At 42.0% G+C, this 24,854-nt stretch overlaps 1 protein-coding gene across 1 annotated transcript; it reads right to left on the reverse strand.

Moving 5' to 3' along the window:
• Nucleotides 1-1,309: 1,309 nt before the first annotated feature.
• Nucleotides 1,310-22,472, reverse strand: brca2 (BRCA2 DNA repair associated). Its single transcript, XM_053647755.1, has 27 exons — nucleotides 22,404-22,472; nucleotides 21,347-22,215; nucleotides 20,611-20,847; nucleotides 19,556-19,628; nucleotides 19,258-19,307; nucleotides 18,639-18,667; nucleotides 18,406-18,523; nucleotides 18,231-18,286; nucleotides 17,899-17,977; nucleotides 17,264-17,742; nucleotides 13,606-17,209; nucleotides 13,424-13,516; nucleotides 11,892-11,955; nucleotides 11,428-11,804; nucleotides 11,063-11,247; nucleotides 10,787-10,974; nucleotides 10,542-10,712; nucleotides 9,959-10,319; nucleotides 9,430-9,585; nucleotides 9,032-9,179; nucleotides 8,436-8,545; nucleotides 7,953-8,145; nucleotides 7,359-7,525; nucleotides 7,059-7,197; nucleotides 4,911-5,164; nucleotides 4,482-4,613; nucleotides 1,310-4,357 (listed from the first exon to the last, which is right to left on the reverse strand). Exons 2-27 carry the CDS (start codon nucleotides 21,378-21,380, stop codon nucleotides 4,022-4,024), a joined length of 7,833 nt encoding a protein of 2,610 aa, XP_053503730.1. The 5' UTR covers nucleotides 21,381-22,215; nucleotides 22,404-22,472; the 3' UTR covers nucleotides 1,310-4,021.
• Nucleotides 22,473-24,854: the final 2,382 nt, after the last annotated feature.

Below are 24,854 nucleotides of genomic sequence, written 5' to 3' on the forward strand. Positions count from 1 at the left end.
TTATCCTGGTCTCGGTCACGGTGGAGCACTGAGTGCAAGGTGTGAGAATTCACCCCGAGTGTGACACTAGTGGGGATAAAACTGGAGAAACCAGAGGAAACCCATGCGAACACATAAAACTCTGCACAGATAGAAACCCAAGCTCAGGATCGAACCCAGGACCCTGGAGCACAGTAACCAATGCTCACTGAACTGTCCGACCAAGACTAACCATTCTCAGCAAATCATAGTAAAAACAGTAAATAACTCTAGAGCAGCAACAACTCATGTGTAAACCTGACCATCACACCTGTATGTGGAACACACGGTTGTCTCGAATGTCTTTGTATGCTGTAGCATTGAGATTTTCCCTTCACTGGATGTAAGGAGCCCAAACCTGTTCCAGCATGACAGTGCCCTTGTGCACAAAGCAAGCTCCATACAGACATGCTTCGCCAAGGTTCGCATGGAAGACTTCGAGTGTCCTGACCTCAACCCCACTGCAGACTGCGTACAAGGCCTCCTCGCCCAACATTACTGCCCATCCTCACTAATGCCCATGTGGCTGAATGAGCACAAATCCCCAAAGTCATGATCCAAAATCTAATGGAAAACCTTCCAGTAAGAGTAGAGTCTGCTAAAACAGAAAAGGGGGACTAACTGCATATTAATGTCTATGGTTTTGGAAAGGAACGTTCATTGTTGGGAAATCTTTTCATTAAAGTCCGGTGTCACAACTCATGACACAATCGTTCATCTGTGGCCAACATGAGAAGCACAATGTCCTGGGCTGAACCATACTTTTTTATCCACAGAGTATTCTGTTAAGTTGTCCAAGTTGACCAGGTTGCCCAATTCTTTCACAGATTTATGCTCGTATTTATCAATATTTCCTTAAAAGCACATGGTGAGCAGAAAAACTCCAACCAGAGGAAATGCTTCTAACGGAAAAAAGGATTAGATCTGAGAAGGACGATGGCACTGAACAAGAAAGCAGACAGTGATGATAGTATTCATGGATGTCAACAGTGGAACTGAGAGCTCTACACGGATCAGTGCGTTTCCCGCTATAAAAGATTTCAAAGGACGATTGCGGCAGTACGAGATGGTCGAGTTAATTGTTATGGTACATTTTCCTTCCAACACCCCACTAACATTTCATGATTTCCAGTACGTTCAAATCCTCAGGTCATGTTTCAGCCCAGGCCATGGCCCATTGATAACCCACTTCCTTCTAAGTGTATCAAATGAGGGACTCATCCAGAAAAGAATCTAGCGTTGTTAAAATAAGCAGGGCACCATATCCCTTTCTCTGAGTCCTGGGAATAGATTTCCCAACCCTGTTCTTCATGTATGGTTATGAGATTAATGAATTTTGGGGGTTGAAAAATGAGAAAGCAAAAAGATTTACAGCAGGGTCAGTTCATGGGTCATTCTGCAGGCTCTGCTGTGCCAGACCTCAGGTGGTGGATCTACAAGGTCAACTGTCTGTGAAGCTCATTTTCACTGAACGCACGCAAAACCCGGAGAGGAAGTGGTACAACGGCGAGTCGACTGGGGAGCGATTGAAATTAAATAAAGAGAGGGAGTGTAAGCAGCCAGCCCCTGTACTCCAGTGTAAACAGAGCCTGTGCAAGGTCAAGAGCACAGAGCGAAATGGAGGCTTAATCAAAAGCAAATGCAAGAGCTTTATCTTTAAAAACGAGAGCGATTGATTTAGGCAGCAGTCAAATCCAAGATGGCGAATCATCAAATGACGTGCAGGAAGTCATCAGGAAGATATTACTAACAGTTAGTTATTATGTGGCAGAAAATTTTTACGTCCTTACATACTGAACAGATATTCCATCGCCATAGTTACATTAGTCATTTTTTATGATAAAATAGTCGTATTAAAAACAGAGCAATGCTGCAATTACCATCATTGACTTGTAAACTATTTTTTTTTTTTTTTCCTCCAACAGTATAAACTTCATGGCTTTATGTCTCAGACTCACATTTTAATCCCACTTGCTTTGTTCTTTAGGGTGAATGAATCAGGCCTGTATTTTATAACAGTTTTATGGCTGCTGTTAAGTGCTCGGGCAATTATTAGATAAGAAACCAAACTTAAATCACAGTTTCGGGTTCTGGCAGGGTTTCACGATAGCCAAGCGACAGTCTTAATTCCGCACAGTGGGGTTGCACAGCGGATAAGGCAACCAGGGGGAGTGTCTGGCAACTGGCTCATTTTAACATTTCAGATTCATTCAGCAGAACCACAGGAGTGAACAGTCAGTGGTAGACTAAGTGCATTGATTAAAGCAGCTTAAAGAGGAATAAAAATAAATAAATAACTAAATAAATAAATAAAGTGCTTTTTGTAAGTCTGTTAGGGTTTTATATTTTTTGAGGGCTCCTATGCTGAGTGAGATTTGAGATGAAATTCCAAAGGGTGTTATTAGTCTGTTCTCTATTGTGCAAGCTATCTTAGGAAAGGTGTTTTGATAAAAAAACGCCTTTAAAACCTGCAGCTTGAAATGACTCAGACGTTGCAGGAAAGTCCATGTGATTAACCTAATCATTTACATTCATTAAAAAAAAATATATAGATATTTTACCTCAAAAAACCCTAGTGCATGTTGGTGGACAGGACAGCTATTGCTATTATTATTATTATTATTATTTAATGCTACTTAATAATGAATTTACCGGAAAAAAACCCCAAAGTCCCACCCACTCGGTTTCTATTGGCTCACAGGAGAGAGGCTGATGAAACGACCTCTGAAATTTTTAGTGGAGAGACACGCAACATTAACCGTTGAAATATTGAAAAACTGAAAATAACAAATCTGTCCTACATGCCTCATTTCATGGTCACTGTCTGAATCTGACTAGTAATACTTCCAAATTTAAAAAAAAAAAAACCAAAAAAAAAAAAAACAAAACCACACACATTTCAAGGGATCTTCCAAAAAACAACAAAAAAAAAAAACAACAACAAAAAAACTGCAGTACTTTCTCATTAGCGGTCACAAGTATTTTCAGAGCTGATCTCAGGCAGACATTTCAGCCAAGTCAACTTTGGAATGTAGAGGATGCGATCATTCATTACAAATGTAGAGTGTTTTTTTTTTTTTTTTTTACCTCTCCTTCTTCTTTCCTTATAACCAAGCAATACACTACTTAGAATAGAATGTCATTTTCTCTAAAATGAGATAACAGATGCTAAACTGAACAACTGCGGAGAGAGGCCAATGGTGGCTGTTAACTGAGACTGTGGACTTCGAACTGACATGCCTGCGGTTTTCGAAGACCGTTTTTGCAGAGGCAGTAGATTATGGGGCTGTTCCTCAATCCTGGAAAAAAAAAAAAAAAAAAGGAACACATTGCTATATAGAGCAAAGGCTGCTGTAGTGTAGATTCTGTATTTATTTATTTTATTCTTTGTACTAAGCTAAATATGTTTGAATACCCAACATTTCCACCCCCCCCTAGATAACACTTCCACATCTATCTTGGCACTATTTGGCTTGGCAAAACACCGACAGCACAAAAGCATCCACATCGAAGCGAATCTATATTCATTCATTTCATTTTCACTAAAAACATACATAAGTACAGCGTCCGATTCACTAGTCTGAACAGGTAAATGATTCGTCATGACAATTTGTTATTAATTGAACTACCTACCGTGTGAGGTCCAGAGACGAATGCATAGGTTTTGCTGCCCCCTAGTGTTTCAATCATGGTAGTAGCACCAAATGTGAATAATTCAATTAAAACTCCAACGCAAGGCTGCTTCACAAGTTTCCCCAGGGGTTGAACGATAAACATACTTAAAAAAATAAATGAACATTTATTATTATTATTTTTTTTTTTTTTAAGAAACTGGCAAAACGACACAGTAATAAGATTACAGAGAACATCTCTTGTGCAATATTCAAGTCATCTCAGTAGTACACAGTATTTAGTAGAAATATATGGACCATATATGGACTATATACAAACAAAATGGCCACAACACAGGAACAGCATCTTCCTGCTGCCATTCCTGCATCAACTACCTCTTTAGTAGTGTTTGTGTGTTTATCATGGCCAGTTCCTCATCGTTCACCCACTGCTTGTTCTGTGCTGGTGGAGTTAGAACTGTCTGGGGATTACGAGGAGTCTCGCACCTCCTGGGAGGGTTAAAGGTCTTGCTGACTCTGGGAGAACGGACCATTCCCAGAGGAACGAGGGTGGGTGCTGGGTTTTGGAGGCGCGACAGGTATTCAATACCACGCTTCCTTTTCACACTCTTGGGGTCCTTGGTGTCCGAGTTTCCAGTTGCTACAGGGGTTCTTTTGGTCACTGGGGTGAAAGGGGAGAAAACTCGGCTTGTCTGAAGGGGTGTAACCTGGGAATAATGACAAAGTGTGGAAATGACACTGGATTTGGCTGTCCGTATCAGGTTAGCGAATCACTGCGTCTTCCTATTGTCCTGCATAATTCATTAACAGTGATGCAATAAATAAACTCACGTTATTTCTGACGCTTGGTTTTGGCCCGGATGGTAAACCTGGAGTTCTTTGGGACTCGCGAGAGTTCGAGAAACCTTCTGGAATCAGGTTCGAGAGCTTCTCTTCAGCAACTATGAAGAAATGCTCATAATCCTGTATGGAAAGCAATCAATGACGAATAAATCCACTGGAGAAAAAAAAAAAAGTTTCCATTTCAGCATGAAACAAAGCTTCTCATGATTCTAGGCTCCGAAGGAACATACAAACCAACCTTTTCAATCTTGGTTTATACAAAAGCGAGTTGATGCAACACTGCTTTTCATTTAATCTTCAACTATCTAATCTTAAACTAAAATCTTCAGCTAAGATAAAATCCAAAACAATTCTGAGCTGTTAAACAGAGGTTCTGAAACTGTATATTAACCTGACCGAGAAGTAGAACCTGGTTACCTCAGCAAACGTCTTCAGACGAGAAACAGCTTCCTGTAAGTGGGCTTCTTTAGGGTTTGTAGAGAACAGTGCTTGTTCTCCAGCATAAAGGCTGGGGAGTGGGCCAGACTGCTGTCGGAGCTGCAGGTTGCTTACAGTCAGTAGAGCTAATGGCTTTACCAGGTCCTCCAGAGCGAGAAGAGCCAGGCTGCTGCAGAGCCTCACGGAGACAAAGTCAAACTTTTCATCCACAAAGTACAACACAGGAGACGTACCTGCAAATCACAAGAGGGAAATACGTCACTTCGTCATTATACAGCTGGAAATACTGAGGGACTGCAGGTTTGTCTTCTAATTAGGAGTTGTGACAACATAGATTATACAACAGGGAAGCCATGTATATGCTGTGATCTCAGCATTAGCCTAAATTCTCGTAGGGCAATTCATCTGAGAGTGCAAACTGACCGCTATCTAAAGTTTTTGCTACAATTTTTTTTTTTTTTTTTTTTTTTTTAAGACGAAGAAGAAACGCAAGCTAAAAAAATGTGAATGTTGACGGCAAAGAAGCTAAGAAGTTGGGCAGTACCTGCAGATAACTGATTAATCAACCGATTTAATACTGATACTGAATGAAAACATAAGAATAATACTGCTGAACTTTACTACAAAAACACTGACTGTACCATAAAAATGTTCTGTGCTTTTCATGTACGTATGTAATGAAAAACCTGCATATTTTACGAAATGAATATGTATATTAACTATTAATAAAGATTAAAATAAATAAAAGATACACATCCAAACTGAACCGAAAAGTAGCACTCCAAATAACAAATCAAAATAAAGACATCAAGAATGAATTAAAAAAAAAAAAAAAAAACACACTTCAAATAACACAACAAAATTGACCGTTTTTATTCCGCCTGTAGAGGCCGCCCTCGTACTGTATAATGACAGCAGAGATGATTTTGGGAAACTTTTCAGGTGGCAGAGCCATAAAAGGCCAAACTAAATTGTGACTTCTTTTGTTTAAAGAGTCAGAGAAAAGTCTGACGTTTTTATACGCTTCTTCTTCTTATTATTATTATTATCTTTTTTTACTTCACTTTATTTTTTATCATAGTTGTTAAAAGTGGTAATGTAACAAAGGCTATTTCACATTTTGCATGGTCTTGACCTAACTGCCTGCACTTCACCTGATAGCCCTGTAGGTGGCACTTGGACTTCCTTTAACCAACTGTGATGGCTTCATCAAATGGTAAATCAATACAAGATGCAGTACTTGAGTTAGAGGGGGGAAAAAGACAAACAAAACAAAAAAAACAAAGCACACTGGCTATGTAGTTTTCAACCGATTTATGATTTATACCGGGAAATTACCACTTTGCTCCGATTAAATCTGAGCTTGTCGTGCCACATTGTGAACGGTACGTGACAAACGGGCATTGATTATGAATTATGTAATATTTTAAAATATGTAACGTTTTAATTGAATCGACACCAGAGCTTTCATGATTCGTAATCTTATTTATTTATTTATTTACCCCCCCCCCCCCCCCCCCCCTCACGAGCAAGTTTAGACACACTCGTTCTTTATAAATTTGTTCCCCCATATTGTAGAATAATAATAATAAAGTGAAACTCTGGAGTAACACAACTGGAGCTATGGGAATTATGCTGAGAAAAAACCCCAAAATAAATCGAAATAATTGAATATTTTAGCATCTTTAAAGTAGACCCCCATTTTCAGCTAGAATTTACAGAAATGTATTCTTGGAGTTTTCTCACACGGTATCACGAGGAATTTCCCCGAGATGATTTTAAACAGTATTTAAAGGAGTTCACACCGACGCTGGACTCTTATCGGCTGCTTTTCGGAATATTTCGCTCAGAGTCGTCCGTTTAAAAAAAGATTTTTTTGCAAATAAAATGTTAGTTTTCTAATGAAAGAGACGAACACGTCGGCGCGATTATATTTCCGTCTACGACACCGATTTCACACGTTTAATCACACACCGTCAGATCAGAAGCTTTTCAACGTCACGAGAAACATTTCAGTCGAGTGTCCACAAACTTTTGACCGTGCGTGTGTATATATAAATATATTATGATTAATTAATGACAACACCCAGTTCCACTAACCACGTTGGCAAAAGGAATAAAACAAACCTTGTCTGTCCAAGATGGAGATCACATATCCCACGATGTCGACTTCTCCACATGGAGAGCTGAATCCGGGGCTCTGGAGATCTCTGAATTTCGCTGATTGTCTTGCAGGAAAATGCAGACTTAACCATTCTGGGCAAACCTGTTTCACAGTTACTCTTATATCAGTTTCCATTAAGGACTGAGCAGTCCAAATGTCACGCTTCAATAACACAACGCAATGTACGCTGAGTAACGTAGAGAAAATGTTCTTTCGAATCAAAAGACTAGTATTAATGTAACCTCCCCAGCCCCCAGCTTTACCTCAATGTCCTTAAACTGGGTTTTCTTGGTGGCGGTGAACTGGATGTTGGACGTTCCGGAGTGTTTCTTGGTCTCCGATGTGGCCAGATGATAAGCCTTGTATCTGCAGCCCTCTCTCAGTACGGAGCGCAACTCCGCCGAGGGCCGCCAGATATTCAGTGTGTATACTAGAAAATATACACAATCGGTTGCTTGAATATTAGCCTTAGTGTTTTAACATACAGCATTAAAACCTGATGTGTAAAATGACCAGCAGTTCCAAGTGCATGTCCTGAGGTGTCTGGTTAAAACATTTATGCTAGACCCCGTTGGGTACGGCTAGCTTGTTTGAAACTTGAAATCCAAACAAACGCCATTTTCCCTTTAAAGTTACATCCCGAAGCATATGGCTGAACGCGACATGATTAAGAGGCATGTACAGACGCTTCCTGATTCGCTAGCTGTTGGTTTACGGCGCTTCAGCTGCTACAAAGAAAGATCAGACTTTCTCCTCTGAGGAGGTAAGCGTTACAAAACGTGTTCAGACTTGAAAGGCACTTTTCTTTCGTGTGCAATCGATATTCTGTAGCGTCAGAGAACGGGGTAATCGCTCACCACAGCTGCTGTACAAATCATTCGAGTCAGCGATGGAGAGTTTCCAGACGGGAGTAACGTCGCGGTTAGCGCAGCCCCCCTCGGCCTCCTGCGTAGCCTTGTGCACCCGATCCTGTAGCTCAGCTCTCTTCCTTTCGGTTAACGCTCGTCTGTAGCTACTCACAGCTCTCACCTGTTCTGAGCTTAAATGGGGCTGTGCAAGTACACGTGAAAATATAAATAAATGATAAAAAAAGACTGTACAGTGGAAGCTCTTCACACAGTATGTGGTTTATTCACATTTTAAATGAACTGTTGTGTGACGTGTGTGTGTGTGTGTGTGTGGTGAGAAAATGGCTACGGTCCATGCTGAATTGGACGTGACTACAACCGATTCTCTTCGAAGGGCAACACCCCTTCACAGTGCAAACCCCGAACTGCGTGAACCGCGAAGAGTGGTGTTTCTAAGAGGTCGGTTATAAAAAATTTGATTACGTGCTTTACCTCAACAAAAGCTGGATCACTCTCCATTGCTTCATGAAGCTCCTCCCCTTCCTGCAGGTTCTTAATCTCATGGAGACTAAAACTTCTGCATCTCCAGGTTTTCTTCTTTTCTGTAAATGCACATACTGAATAATAATAATAAATAATAATAATAATGAAAAATCTTAAATAAAAGCACCTTAAGGCCTGTACCCTAAAGAAATCACGTCACATCAAGGTCTGAAGTTTAGGTTAGATGAAGTTTAGGTTGAGCGCGAGCCGCAATTAGTTACGCGGCTTCAGATGCACAAAAAATATGATATGATATGTTATAATTCTAAATAAAATGATATTAAATTTATTGAAAGTCACCCTATGAAGAGGCACCAGAACAGCTGTAATGTGGGTTTATTTATTTATTTTTTAGAAGTTCAATACAGGATACTGAATGCAGTTAGACTGAGACGTCTAGCTCAAAGAGGATTGGGAATTTTATAAAAATAAATAAATTTTTAAAAAATGCAGTCATTATTCCTAGCCTAGCAGCGAGCACCCCAGTCTGATGCTGTGGCATACAAAGTCAACAATAAGTGGTCCCAATTTTAGTAAGATCATACCTTCTTCCTCTTTCTCAATCTGGGCTTGTATTTTGGAGAACAGGAGCTCCATGGTCTTCTGTTTGGTGCTGTTGTAGCGTGCAGCCTCTCTGTCTTCGGCTCGCTCGTTGCGAAACACAAAGACCGGACCTGGCTTCTTCTCCATCCACTGTTTAATAAGACAAAGTTAACGGTCAGAACGAAATAGAATACAGACGATCCGGGTGTGGGCGAGTCTGGACTTCAATATCGAAACATCAGGGGCAATATTGGTATGAAATACTAAATCGGTATCGGATTGGGTTTTTATGCAGTGAACGATGTCGGTGAACGACAAACTGAATGACCGTGACGAACTGAACAGCAAATTGCGAAATGGGACCAGAGGAAAAAAACAAACAAAACAAAAACACACACACCTGCGCTGGGTAAATCCGCAACACGATGATGTCCACACAGCTCACCACTCCTCCATTAGCATACAGTGATGAAAGCAACAGAGGAAAGGGTCGAGGGTCTTTATGGAAGCCAAGCTTGGTGTCCCAGCGAGCTCGTCTCGTACTGTTGGCCGAAATCTTTTTAAAAAAAAGAAAGAAAAACAATACAATAAAACGTTTTTTAATGCCTGAACCACTTCTTCGCCCCACACTGTATGGTATGGGGAAGGTTCCAGGCCGAATTAAATGCTGACTTGAAGGGAATGTAATTCCAAATCGCACGCGTTTCACTTTCACCGCTACGTTACAGACATGCCGCACGGAAACGCAATCGAATGTCCGATCACAGCCCTAAGCCATGCTTGGACGGCGCCATGATAAGGGGAAAAGGGCCTGAAAGTGTCGCTTTCCAGAAAGTGTTACTGTGGTTTTCTGTGGCTGTGTATATGGCGTGTTCTTCATAACACACAACCCTATTATTTATTTATTCTGAAAGAAAATGTTGCCTCACCTTGAGCATGAGTGAATCGGGAGCCTCTAGAGGAGGACAGGCGTCCTGAGAGCCGATCAGCTCTGCTCCGTGGATCAAAAGTTTCACGCCCGCTCTGAGACGGCCCTTTCGCAGCATGGCAGACAGAGGAGCATCCAGCAGCGCTTTAATGGAATACCAGCCGTCGGTAAGCCAAACGACCGCAGCAGGCGACTCGGGCTTTGGACGTGCGGGGTCGGTGGCCTCCTCTGACCTGACTGGACTGTGTTCGCGTTTGGCGATTCCACACACACAGAGCACTATGGTCTTGGCTGGGGTGTCGTCTCTCTCCGTAATCTTCTTCAGGGCTGATCTTCGACTGTGGTCCACCTCAACGTCGTACCTGAAAAGAATAAATGACTTCCCAATAACTCTGATCTTCTTGCATTTAATCAGTAAAACATGAAAAGCTGAACAGCTATTATCGAACTTCCAGGTCAAAGATTTGTATCAAAGTGTTCACCTGGCCGGAAACCTGGAATTAAAAAGACTGGACTATACTCAGCAACATACAAACAATATACATGTATACTGTATAAACGCACAGCAGAAAATACTATAATACCTGAGTTTGAGCTGCAGGAGCACCTGCTCTGGAGTGAGACACCGACCACCCATCACTTCAGGGAAGGCTCTTTCCATGGAGGCTTGTTTCCACACGACCCACCGATAGTGGTTATACACCCATGCTTCACTGATCAGTTTGGGGTCGACACCAGGAGTATCACACAAGGCTCTGCCAAAGAACAAAGTTCCAGCTACGTAACTCAGGAGACGCTAAATATGAACAGAGATCCCCCACTCGCTTACCTGTAGAACTCCTCTTTACCCAGCATTCCCCTGTGATCTGGAATCAGCCACCCTCCATCAGCCAGCTGAACCCCTCCACTCTCTTCGAGAGCCTCACGTCTGAAAAACTCATCGCAGCTGAATCGGAACGACTCGGCATTCTCGCTGGTTGTCTGGGACACTTTGAAGGATACACCATGCTGATAGAGCTGAAAGAGAGGGGGGGGTGGGGGGGGGGGTAGTGGTTAAAACAGGTTAAAAATATACTATAAAGACATACAGAAGAACAAAACGTACCTGTTCTACCGTGTGTAGCTCAGGACACTTGTATCCTACAGCCTCTTTCAGGGAAACTCTGCTCACCCCGGACGTCTTAGCCAGATAAAACGTGCCAGGCAGAGGTCGAACTCTCTGGCGCGTCTTTTTTCTGATTCTCATGTTCTGCACGTCTTGCGCTAACTCCAAGGAGTGCTGCCAAATAACTTTAATAAGCAAAACGAGACTTAGATAAGAACAAGATTGAAACGAATGAATGAACAAACATTGAGGTGCCAACACTGCAAAACAAGAAAATCTTAGCAGGCAGGAAGAATACCAAAAACTACAGTGTATTTGTTTTTTGCTGTTGTTTGTAGTATGACTTTTAAAATCGACTTGCCTACCTTTCGTTTCACAAGGATCAGTGGTGTGATTCTCCAACATCCCCTCTCTCTCGGTTTCCGCCGCGGCTTTCCCGTCCTCTGCTTTCCCGACCGAGTGATTCCTGCCGATTTCACAACTAGAGCTTGTGATTGCTGCGGAATCGCCAGAAATCTGCGGTGAAGCCTTAACCTTCACACAAACGCTACCTGACGCATCTTTCTTTTTAATGGGAGGAACAAACACACTGGGAACCTGGGCCACAGCTGTAGGAACACAGTTTTTAGGCATCTCAACCTGAAGATTTTTTCGAAATGGGGGCATAAACACTGGAGCCTTGGAGTCTGACGGTCTCCTTTTCTGGTGATCTGGGTCGGCTGAGGTTTGGTCCACAACATTCCTGTAAGTCAAAACAATTGTTCGTTTTACTTCTAAAGGCAGGGTTTTATTCCCCCCTGAAAAATCACGTCTACATTGTGTTGCATACCTGGATGGATAAGTGATATTGGGCTTGAAGTTGTATGTGGAGACTCTTCTGTCTCTCAGTGTGCCTGTAAACATGAGGCCACGTGTATATAAGAAGCAGGTTAGATTAATTAAGGAATAAAACACTTGGAGGCATGCTGTTATAGGAAAATAAGCAGCAACAAAGTGGTGTGGCTCAATGCAAACCTACATCCCAAAGTAGACGATTTTCCACTAACAGCAAGTTCCAGAATTTTTTCCTAGCAAATTTCCAATGATATACACATCAAATTTTGCTCATAAATTTACATACCCCTTGCAGAATCTGCAAAATGTTAATACTTAAAAAAAAAAAAAAAAAAAAAGTGGAAGAGCGGCCTCTAGAGGCGAAATAAAAACTAGCACTGAAATTTTGTTGTGTTATTTGAAGTGTTTTTGATTCATTTTGGATCTTTCTATTTTTATTTGGAGTGTTACTTTTTGGTTCAGTTTAGATGTATATCTTTTTACATCAATATTTCATTTAAAAAAAAGTACAGTACATTTTCACGGTACACAGTCAGTACTGTTTATTTTTGTATTAAAGTTCAGTAATATTTTACTTTGAGTGTTATGTTGTCATTCGGTATCAATTTGAAAAACTATCGGTTGATTAATCGTTTATCCACAGGTACCGTCCAACTTGCTTATCGGTAAAATCCGCTATCCGTCGACCTTTACTTCCAAGTGCAGTCAGAGATTCAACTGCTTGAAAGCAAAGTCACAATAAAAACAATCTAAACTTCTCCCCGTAATGATTTATGAACATTTGAATGGGGCACTGGGGGCATATCTATAAAATTACTGACAAGAGGGCAATCCAAAACATTTCAGGCCGGAAGGCATTTATTTATTTTTTCATACACGTTCAAAAGTTTACACCCCCTGCCTCTTAACGCATCACGTTGCCTTCTTGAGCATCAGTGAATGTTTGCACCTTTTGTAATAGTTGTGTACGAGTCCCTCGGTTGTCCACAGTGTGAAGATGGATCTCAAAAATCATATCAAATCCTACTTGAAAGTGATGTCAGGACTGTCCTTGCTAATGGGAACTCTAGTTAGCAAGCTAACTCTTGTTGAACCACAATAACATTTGAGGGCGGAGCTTTGTGATCAGGCGCAATGAGTAAATAAAATAATAAAAATCTTGAAAAAGTTCTACATAAGTGTTGATGTGATTGAACAGGGTTTGCAGTAATCAGGCCTGGTTGTGTCTAGTCAAGCTGAACCCCATTATGAATGCAGTTTCACAGATTTGTGGAAACAATTTAGTACGAGACACACAAAAACAGAAGAAATCACGGCGGTGATTCACAGCGCCGTACAAGTCCCCGTGAATGAGTTGTTACTATAGAAACGATAACATGTTTGAATGAGTGCACTACTATCAGAGCTGCTGTTCCATGAAAATGAATTAACCAATCAGCGTTTGAGATTTCAGCAGTGCTGTGGTATAATAAGGAGAAGAAGAAGAAGAAGAAAAAAAGAAGGTTATGCTCATTTTCCAACACTAACCATTGGGGCTGCTTTTCACTGGAGCGCAGGCTGTCCTGTCTTCCGAGATCCGGTCGAACTCTGACACAAGTCTTCTCTTCAAAGGGGGTTGACCTGAATACGATTCAAACTTGCATTAGTAGTGCGGAACAGCAATACAAACGTTCTCCTGCCTAAAATCAAGAGCTTGGAGAAGGTCTTACCTGTCAAACTCTTGTCATCTGAGGTCCGTTTTCGTATTCCTGCGTTCACCTCCAAGCATCCCTCCTGAAGCACGGGAGGCCTTTGCCTAATGCCACTGTCCGAGCTACTCGACAAACCGTCCTCGTTGAGCTCATCCTCTAAAAGTGCTTTAGTGCAAGCCATCGCTTCTTGCTCGAAATATTTTCGCTGGGTTACAGTGCATCCATCGAGATTTAAAGAATGGCGGCTCAGCAGGGAAGGATTATCCCGTGTGGCCTGTGATGGGAGAGATGGACTGGTGGCTTTGGTGTTTGGCACAGCCGCTGTTTTGTCAATATTTGCAAACGGACCTCCACTGGTAACTTTGCACTGTCCGTTAGGAACTGATTGTGCATCACAATCTCTAAACATCTCAAAAGCTACCGCGAGGGCCGATTCCGACACGCTAACGCCTTTTCCGCTGGCTGTGCTAAAACCACAAGTTCCTGATCCTAAGCGATCAGCCTTTGGGCCTCCGTTCATCGTGTTCTCGTATCTCCCTGCAGATTTTCCAGCGTTAGCTGGAACGCTTTCCGTCGTATTACTCAAAGCTTCGCGATTACGGCTATCGCGTTGCCTGGTCTGTATGGTTAACGGGTTCTCGACTGAAACGTCGTCACAACTAACAAACTCGTCTTTACTTTTATTCAGCTCCCTTTCTGACAGTGCAATGTGCTTCTTACTGGCAGTGTTGAAAGGTAATCTTGTACGCTCAGGACTTGCTGCTGATGTCTTTGCAGCTGATGAATTACAGGGATCAGGTCCGAATCCATCCACATCACAGTCAGTAAAAAGACTCTTTGCTTTCTGGAGGGCTTTCTCAGAAATGGCAACTTTCCTTCCACTCGCAGTAGTAAAGCCGCAGGTTTTTCCCGTCTCGTTTCTGGAAGTATTCTTCTCTTCTGATATTTCCAATCTCCTTTCACCAGGTGAAGCAGCATTTGAATAATCGAACATAGCTTTAACTCTCTGAAGTGCTTCGGCTGAAACGGACACCACAGCACCACTTGCTGTACTGAAACCACAGCCAGATGGTGCTTGAAGAGTCTCAGTGGAGGTTTTAGTGAATTTCCTTTGGACATATTTATTCAAATCTGTGGAGTCTTTCTTTAACGTCTCTTTGTTCAGACTGTCTATTCCTGGCAAGCGCACCGCGTTTCCCGCAACCGCCTCGAAGCCACAGTCATCCATCACACTTGTGTCGTCTCCTTTTACTTGAGAAATATCCATGCGATCAGGATCACGATTTTGAAAGAACGTCTTGGCTTTCATAAACGCTTTTTCAGAAAAGCTCACTCCTTTACCACTTGCCATCTTGAATCCGCCAACAAACGCGTGCTGGCCTGCATCTCCTTCGACGTCCGGTTTTGTATTCTCTTCCGTTGACTTGGTTTCATCCGGGCTTCTCGGGCTGTCATCGAGATCTTTGAAAATGGGTTTTGATTTCTGAATCGCGCTCGCCGAGACAGACGCTCCTTTGTCGCTGGCCGTTTTAAACCCGTTACCGTCCACGGACCGAGGACTCGGAGGACTCGTTGCCTGTTTTATCTCAGGGCTGTTTTCAAAAGGGTGTTCTTTCCCACCTTTTGGTAAAGATCCATCAGACGTCTTTGGATCATGAAGTACATCTTCCAACACGTTAGAAGAATTTTGGACTGAAGTCCAAGTGGTGGCTTTGGTTTTTGCGGGGGAATTATCGTGCTTGGTTTCTTTGTCCTTTGCAAATTCGTTTAGGAGTTTCTTTGCATTTTGAAGAGCTTTTTCTGAGACCTTTACTTCCTTTCCTGCAGCAGTAGTAAATCCAAAGTTGCCCATTAAATCTGGTTTCTCTACTACAGTTCCTTGTGTTTCCAGATTTGCTTCGCTACACGTTTGTTCGCACGTTTCAGCGTCTTTCGTTATCGAGCTTGCGTCTCCGTTACACAGATTTGACCTTGGCTTTAGTTCAAGCACAGATTCCATGGCAATGTCCTGGTGGTCACTTGACTGTCTTTCCTTTTGTTTAACCAGATCTGCTTTGCAGTCACTCTGGAGACCAAAGTGTCCTTCGGTGGACTCTATATCTGCAAAAAGGCTTCTTGCCTTGCTCAGACATTTCTCCGAGACGGTCACAGCATTTCCCTTTGCAGTTTTAAAGCCAGAACAAAAAGACTTTTCTTGCAGACTCTCATCGGCCATATTTGGCATTTCCCATGGAACACGGCATGACTTCCTAGCGTTTATACTTTGAACAGCCACGTCTCCGTTCGTCAGACTGTTTGGGACCGAAGCAGGCATGTCTGATGTCTGACGCACGTCCTTGGGCTGATGTTTGTTTGACACCTGCTTCACAGTTAAATCGCAGTTAAAACTATCATCAAAGTCAATACCAGCGAGTAGCTCAGGATCCCACTCTCTCTCAAACGGCATGCTATCTGGACACTTTGAGCCAATCTTTGTGGGTTTAAACTGTGTAAACTCATCCTGGCTGCCGGTCTCTTCCAACATGATGCACAGCTCCGTCACGTCCGCTCTTTGCGAAGCGGTCAAAGACGAACCGCCGTGGTCGTCACCAGTGGAACGTCGTGAAGGTTTAGACGGCCTGGCATCTTTTACATCGCAGACCTGCAGCTCGTTATTTGACGGACACGGATCAAACGTCTCTTCATCCGACTCCGTGGACACGTCTTTGGCTTTCTCGAGGTTCGCACGTGAGACTGTGATACTTTTGTTAGATGCCGTGTTGAAGCCAGATTCGTTTGTTTGGCACATGAACGTGCTAGGAACATTCTCTGCGGCTGCCTCGGACCTTGAAACGCTTCCGTCAGAGGTCTCTCTTCCGGCTTCACCGTATCCACGGTGATAGCTTCCCGAAAGCGATTTCTCTCGGGCAGCGTTTGCTGTAACAGGTTTGTAAGATTTGTACTGTTTTGTACCTGCTTTCATTGCTTCGGTTACACTTGAAGCGCCCGTACATGTCGTGTGCTCTACGGATTCGTCTAATGCTGCTTTAGCTTTCATTACAGCTTCAAGAGGTATTGCGATAATCTTATTATTTGCTGTTTTAAAACCGGAATGAATATGTTCAGTGTCACTAGGTGGCGGAGTTTCCAGGCTAAAACCAGAACAAACTGTCGGATAGCCACTGTCACGGTTTGTGCTCTCGACAGATGGTGTGTTTGTTAAACGGATTATTTCTGCTTCCTGGTGCTCGGCAAGGCCTTCACAACGTACCACAGATTCTGTTTCACGCCGCACTTCGCTCATTTCTATTGCTGCGCAAGCCGGCGTTAAGACACCGTCGTGGCTGCTCTGTGCACTTCTGGGTGGTGAGTTTAACACGTTCGCTTCCTGACTGAAATCCTCTGCGAACGCTTGGCAAAGCTGGGTCGTATCAAGGTCATGATCCATGTTAAGACTCGCAGGATGATCCCGCTCGAGAAAACTCGTACCAGTGACGCTGGGCGTTCTCTTACTTTCCGAATTTTGCACTCGATACACGAACTTCCTGGGTTTTCTCGAGAAGGTAAGTCCTGGAGACGAGTCCGATAAACAACTTCGCCCTTGAGACTTCTCGTGGCACGAATCGGGAGAGAACCTCTGTCGCTCGGAAGTGCGTGAGGAGGACTGTCCGGGCTGCTCGGTACGCTCGCTTTTGACTAAGGAGTCTACATGAGGACTCGTGTGTTTACTTGATAGTTCAGAGATACACTTAGAGTCTGGGACGTCGGATAAACTCAGAGGAGTCCACTGTGTGAAATCCTTATTATTATTATTAAGCTGATTTGAAAATAAAGGGGACTTTAAACTTGCGACAGCTGTGACGGTGTCTGGCTTCGATGCCGATATACAACCTGTAGCGCAATCTAGCGTCATAGGATTTGACTTTACGTCCTTAGAGACGCCGTTCACTCTCTTTTTTCTTTCCATGGTTTTAACCCTTCGCAGGGCTGAGCTGCTGTTGGTGAACAAGAAGGACAGCACGTCCTCGGCGCCGTTAAGCACCCTCTCCACTGTGTTCCGCACGTTGTCGTCCTTTATCGCGTCCGGTACCGTCTGCTTCCAAATGCCTTCTATATTGTCAGAGGATGAATCAGATTTTTGCTCTTCTGCCTGGACATTCCCGTCTGTTAGTGTGTCTGTGGGAAAAGGTCCAGGTCCAAATGTACTATTTCTGCTTTCGAAATGAGTTCCTCACAATACATACATAATAATATATATATTATATATACACACACACATACACACACACACACACACACACACACACACACACACACACACACACGACTAACCGTTGTGTTGTGCATTGGATGTACATGCGGATGTTGATTCCGTGCCTTTTGAGAGTGACGGAAACAGCTTTCGTACAATCTGTATAGAAAGACAGAGAGAGAGATTGTAATAAAATCCACTTCTTTTTTTCTTTCGTAGTCCATTACCCCGTGTTCGCACGGTCGCGTGACAAAGCAACCGGCGACCGTTCATTTTCGATGAAACTACACTGGGGTTTTCTCAACTCGACGCAAATCAGATATGATTCCCACAACCCACTTTAAAAGTGAATCTGAGACGACAATAAAGGAAAATCAATCCCAGATTAAAAAGTGATTTATTTTCTACTTACAATGACTTCTTTGTCCCTGAGAAAACTTCCTGGTGAAGACTGGCCTTCCGTTTTGGCTGACGAAGGCAAAATACAATGATGTTAATATAACGATTTGGGGGTGGATTTTTTTTTTTTTGTTTTGTTCGTAACATCAGTTTATTCAAACGTTATTTAACATAATGGTTATACTTACACAAAATAACCGTGGGGGTCAACGCTGATGGTGTGTTAAAGGAACTGCTCCAAGATAGATCAGGATTTAACTGAGCTCCGAGGCTCTCGCAGATGCGCTGTGCGGACGACGCTTGTGTCTAAGACGACGTTTGAGAAGTTCGACACGATTCGATTTTACAAGAATTTTTTAAAAAAACAAAGTATATTCAGATTAGAACATAGATGGGAATATAATACAGCAGTGTGTCTTACTGTTAATCCCGTCGGTGTGTCAAGTAGATCTGGAACAACGAACACATAAAAAAGTAGAAACACACGACGTTAAGACTACTGTTGGAGTACTTGAATATTAAAAATAATCAACGTGAACACTTTTTTTTTTTGATAAACTCCTACTCGTGTTCTCTCTCTGAAAATTTACAAAGAGCTTACAACCAAGACTCCTCCCGTAAACGTTAAACAAATGTCTCCTAACAAAACAAATGAAAATCAACAATTATTCATTTTAAACACATTAAACAACATGTGGTATAAAACCAGTTATTTACAGGGACCGCTGTAGAAATCAAAATCAAGCAAAAGCCCGAGGAGCTTGCGATTTTTTACCGCAGATTTGGGCCAAGACGATTCACATGCATCGAGAAAACGGTCTCATTTACCGACAAACATCGCTGCGAAAGACAATCGCTGTGCGAAACAATCTCATGCATTTGCAATTTCACCAATTTAAGTAGTTCTCCGCACACAAAAAAAAGCAAAGAAAAGAACAAAAAACACCGCAAGCTGCAGCTGCAGGAAAATACATTTTAATATATAGAAAAGGCTCCGCACAAAAATATATCCATATTCGAACAGTAGCCTTGTTTCTTACCCAAGCATGCGCTTGTCTTTAGTGATCCCCAGTCTTTCTCAAACCGCTGGCTAGAGAAACAGAAAGACCTCGTATTTATACCTTAAACATGAAATGTAAACATTTATACCCCGGGGTGGAGAAATCAGACGCCTGGGCGCCACCATTCTGATATCTTCTGTGTGGAGCGAAGAGAAAACACCACAGCTCATAATCAAACTCTGGCCAACGACTTGTTCGCAAATATAGCAGTACATTGGAAAGTTTCTTAGAAAAGTACTTATTATTTGAAAGTAATTATCATGGCCAGGTTAGTTACCTGTCTTTAGCTAAGCCGAACAGACACGGGCTTGATTCTGCACCGGGTGGAACAGGAAACAAGTTCTGCAGCCCTGGGATTGAAGTGGGGGGGGGGGGGAAAGAGATGATGTTGTTTCTGGATTAAAAGGAGGGCTTGCTGCTGGTTACAACAGAGCAAAAAAACATCTCTCTCAAGCTCAATAAAACAATGATCTCCAAAAAACAAAACAAAAAGAGTTTGATGATAGAAATATATTTTTACTTTTTTATTTTTATTATTTACTTAGTAAAATAATGAAATAATAGAACAAAACAGCAGCAAACAAAAAAAAAAAACCCTGGTTCAGTGTGATATTTGAACTTAAATCAGCTGCTCTGTAACGGTGAAACTCTAGAGAATGTCGTGTAGGAAATTCCCAGGAAATCAGCAGCTCCTGAAATACTCAAACCAGCGCATCAGGCCACGGTTACAGTCACTCAGATCACACTTCTCCTCATTCTGATGTCTGATGTGAGCATGGCGCTCTTCACCTGTATCTGCGCGACTGCTTTGCATTGTGCTGCTGCTACATGACTGGAAGAACAGCTAACTGCATGAATGTGCAGGTGTACGGGTGTTCTTAATGCGCATGACAGAAAGAAAGATAGAAAGACAGAGAGAGAGAAAGAAAGATAGAAAGAAAGAGAGAGAGAGAGAAAGAAAAAGATAGAGAGAAAGGAAAAAAAGAAAGAAAGAGAGGAAGATAGAGAGAAAGAAAGAGATAAAGAAAGAGAAAGAGAAAAAAAGAACGAAAGAGAGGAAGATAGAGAGAAAGAAAGAGATAAAGAAAGAGAAAGAAAGAGAAAGAAAGAAAGAGAGAGAGAGAAAGAAAGAAAGATAGAGAGAAAGAAAGAGAGAGAAAGAAAGAAAGATAGAGAGAAAGAAAGAGAGAGAAAGAAAGATAGACAGAAAGAAAGAGAGAGAAAGAAAGAAAGATAGCGAGAAAGAGAGAGAAAGAAAGAGAGGAAGAGAGAAAGAAAGAAAGATAGAAAGACAAAACCAAAATTAAATGTTTTTTTAAAAGATTCCCCTACCTGAATCGGGAGATTCTTCGAGACCTGACGCAGCAGGACGTGGTCTTCTACACCTAAATATTCTGGGTGTTGAACACATCTGACTGTCCGAGACCGGCGTCTTAGCCGGAGCGCTGAAAACGGCGTTGTCCTTATGTGCCGAGGCGTCGTGTTCAACGACGGTGGAGTCATCACGTCCATTTTCGGAGGCTCTCACAGTCAACTCCTCAAACCAGTCCGAGTTTAGTGGCCCGAGCTCTTCAATTAAAACGTTCAAGTTAAAGGACATTCTGTGATGGTAAAATAAACTGGAACATAAACTATTAGGGGTGTAACGATGCATTGTAGACACCAGCGTTCAATTGATTCCGTATATAACGCAATTGCACTGTTTGAGCTCCAGACGTCCCAATCTGCGCATCCCATGGAGTTAGAATATACAGAGAGCTACAGAGAGTATACAGCTACAGAGAATATACAGAGATTTTATAAATGTATTCATTTCTTTTTAGGATACGGTAAACCTGAAGTACATTTACCTGTTTACAATATTCAACCTCTGTTCGCAGCGATACTGAATTTATTTACTTTCATACAGCACGTTGTTTATGATTTAGAAATAAAAAATAATAACGATTTCTTTATTAAAACTTTGTTCAGAATATTCAGAGAATCGAATCGAATCGTGAAACCAGTACCGTGACCCGAAGCGTGACCGGGGTCTGTCATTAAACCTTTACAAACTATGCACAGGCACCTGTTTCGATTTGATGGAAGAAGTCGTCAAACATTTCGACTCGTGTTTGTTAGCGTGACGTCTGAGATGAAGACGAGCTGGCCTCTCAAGACAGCTGAAAACAAGAAAAGAAAAAAAAAAAAAAGAAAATTAGCGTGAAGGAAGTAGTAGTCACAGATCTGAACCGTGGTGTGAATTTCAGTTTCAATTCATTGAGATCGTTAAGGTTTCCTTTAAACATATACGTGATTGTATGAATTCACCGTACGGACTTGTTTTTCCTAAGGGTGACTGCAAATCGGAAGGAAAAAAAAAACGTGCAAAAAAAAAACCCCCCACTTTTCACACTTCTGTACATGAAAGCAATAAAACACTTGGGCGCGTAAATAATCGAAGCCATCGTGAAGTGATCCGATCCATCCTGAAGGTGACCGCTTTCCTCGAACGGTACAATCTGAAGTGTTTTATTCCTCTTACACCACAGCAGTTTTCCAACATTCTTTTTTTTTTTAATTAAATCGATCAAACGACGACACGTTATCCTTTCTACCCATTTACAGTTACTATAAAGTCCCCGTGAAGTGCCTTGAAACGTGCAGCGTTACCCATTATTTCATGTGTTGACGCAATTTCCATTCAAACAGGAAGTCGGGGCGGGACGTAGACTGGCTCCGCCCTCCTTTTAAATAGCCGATAGTGTTTCGCAGACGTATTGCACATGCACGACTTTAACTGTTACTTCGTGATGTTCTACCGTAACCGTCGACTACGGGAGAATAGCTGGTTTTCCGTAGTCGTTCCAACGTGACGTAAGGACTCTTCAGATTCGAAACATCATCTGATTAGACAGAAAATCTGATGAGAAGTGCAGAATGATGTCATCAAAATTGCTGAGAGAGAGAGAGAGAGAGAGAGAGAGAGAGCGAGAGAGAGAGAGAGACTGTACATTTTGAATGTGTTTATCTTGTAAACGTGGATTATTTTCATTGTTTTGGCACGCACTAGCTTATAGATAACCTTAAGTCAGACATATTTATACTAAAAGCCACAAAACAAGTTAGTTCCCATTATCACTTACATTACAGCAGCTATAAAGGCGTCATTCCTTCACCGGCCTCAGCCAATGAAAACACGAATATGCAAATGAACCTGTGACGACATCAAGCGACTTCCCGAGCGTGCTTTAGCTTCTTTCCCCTGAAAAGACTTGACAACACTGCAGTATTTTCCTACCTGTCGTATAAACTCCGCTGCTTTACTCCAAATTTTGTTTGTTTGTTTGTTTTCCGGTTTTATTTCTCACTTTTCTGCTGAAGTTTCCTCAGAGTCTTAATCCACCAAAACAAACTCCACACCACAACATGGCGAGCTAGAAGGAAACTACATTTCTACACATTATCACAAGAGTATGAAGGTTAATAAATAATGTCACGACAAATCGGTTTAAAATCCTGACAGGAAACTTGAGCGGAACCTGCTAGCTAGCTGGCTAACTCTTCACTTCGCCAATAAACCTGTTCACAACTGAAATGAGTCATAATTGTACTAAAGTTGTACTTTACCGTCAGCCAAACATATCGGCATCGTTTTATAACCCGCTGACATCTGTCAAAGTGATTCCTAATGACTTTTGCTAGCATCTGCTATTAGCTTTTAGCTATTAATCCGAGCTAGTGCTTGTCAGGACACATTAAAAGTTGCCGCCTCTGCTTGTGTGTCCACTGATTTAACAAACCCCGCTAGCTCTGTCCCAAATAACGCCACGCTCCCTACTTAGGTACACTACGAAGGTCTTGGGGGAAAAAGACTAGTACATACTACCTAGGGCACTTAGCTGGACATAGGAACACAGCCAGCATCCCTCGGCGAAAGAATAGCGTAAACACCCAATCAAATGTAAGTATTGGTGTAAAGAGGCGGGCTTACAACGAACACGGACCAATCAGCTTCAGCCCTAGCTTCCGTCCCAGAGCGGAACGTACTGTAGAGCTTACTGAAGATCAAGTTAGATAATAGTTGAATAAAATATTAAACATTATGTTTAATGTAATCTTTATAATGAATATAAAAAAATGTAGTATCGTTTCATGTGAATTCTATGTTCAAAATGTTTAAAAAAGTTTAAAAAGAAGTAGAAGAAATGTACCCAGTGTACCCTCTCTATGAATATAGGCTTCTAATAATTACCACACTAGAGGGCGCTGATGCACTTTTACACTTTATAAATGAAGCTAAAGAAAACTAAAAACTTCTTGTAGTTTTACTATAACTCATAAACATGTGGAATACTCATATTATACCTAACCTAACCCTTTTTTTTAATGATTATTGTTCAATTAAGTAGTAGTTGCAGCTATAGGAAAGAAAAACGTGAATTGTGTGTATACTGTAGAGTTGATTAGTCTAAAACCCTGAATTATTCGATATCCAAAACAAAATATTTTATATCCAACGTATATTTATAGCGGCTACAACATACACCAATCAGCCATAAGATTAAAACCACTGACAGGTCAAGTGAACATTAATGATCTCGTTATGATGGCACCTGTCAAAGGGTGGGATATGTTTATTAGGCAGCCAGAGAACAGTCAGTTGTTGAAGTTGATGTGTTGGAAGCAGGAAAAATGGGCAAGAAAGTACCTACAATGGGCACATCAGAACTGGACCATGGAGCAATGGAAGAAGGTGGCCTGGTCTGATGAATCGGGTTTTCTTGTAATTCATGTGGACGACTGGGTGTGTGTGCGTCTCTTACCTTGGGAAGAGATGGCACCAGGTTGCACAATGGGACGAAGGGAAACCGGCAGAGGCGGTGTGATGTTCTAGCATTATGTGGATGTTACTTTGACACGTACCACCTACCTAAACATTTGTAGACCAAGTACACACCTTCATGGCAACTGTGTTCACTAATTGTACTGGCCTCTTTCAGCAGGATAAAACGCCCTGACACACTGCAAAAATTGTTGAGGAATGGTTTGAGGAACATGACAGAGTTCAACGCGATTACTCGGGCTCCAAATTCCCCAGATCTCAATCCGATCGAGCGTCTGTGGGACGTTCTGGACAAACAAGTCAGATCCATTGAGGCCCGACCTCACAACTTACAGGACGTAAAGGATCTACTGCTAACACCTTGGTACCAGACACCACAGCACACCTTCAGAGGTCTCGTAGAGTCCATGCCTCGACGACTCAGAGCTGTTTCGGTGGCACACGGGGGATCTTCACAATATCAGACACGTGGTTTTAATTCCGGAACTAACGTTTCGATCGCTAATCCGTAGAGATTTAGCAAAAGTATACCCGACATCTTCGCTCAGGTATTCTAGCAGACTCTGGTTTCATTCTGCTTTAGCTAGTAAAGCAGCTAGCAAAAAAATATAAACAGATGCTTTCAAATTGATTTCCATTGGAAACAAGAAAAAAAAAAAAAAAACCCCAAACAAGATCCACATCATATAGTCTCTCATGTTAAAGCTCACGTTAGAGAATGTCTGCAAAGCATCAGGCATGACTACAGGAG

This window comes from Ictalurus furcatus, chromosome 17 (genome assembly GCF_023375685.1).
Source record: "Ictalurus furcatus strain D&B chromosome 17, Billie_1.0, whole genome shotgun sequence".
Lineage (NCBI taxonomy): Eukaryota > Metazoa > Chordata > Actinopteri > Siluriformes > Ictaluridae > Ictalurus > Ictalurus furcatus.

What these genes read in the sequence shown, in the direction of transcription:
- brca2 (XM_053647755.1), bottom strand. Translation starts at nt 21,380, where the DNA reads ATGTTTGACGACTTCTTCCATCAAATCGAAACAG. An exon ending in TGATCCTTGTGAAACGAAAG is followed by an intron (nt 11,248 to 11,427) that starts GTAGGCAAGTCG and finishes TGCTTATTAAAG; the next exon opens with TTATTTGGCAGCACTCCTTG. An exon ending in GATTGAGAAAGAGGAAGAAG is followed by an intron (nt 8,546 to 9,031) that starts GTATGATCTTAC and finishes GTGCATTTACAG; the next exon opens with AAAAGAAGAAAACCTGGAGA.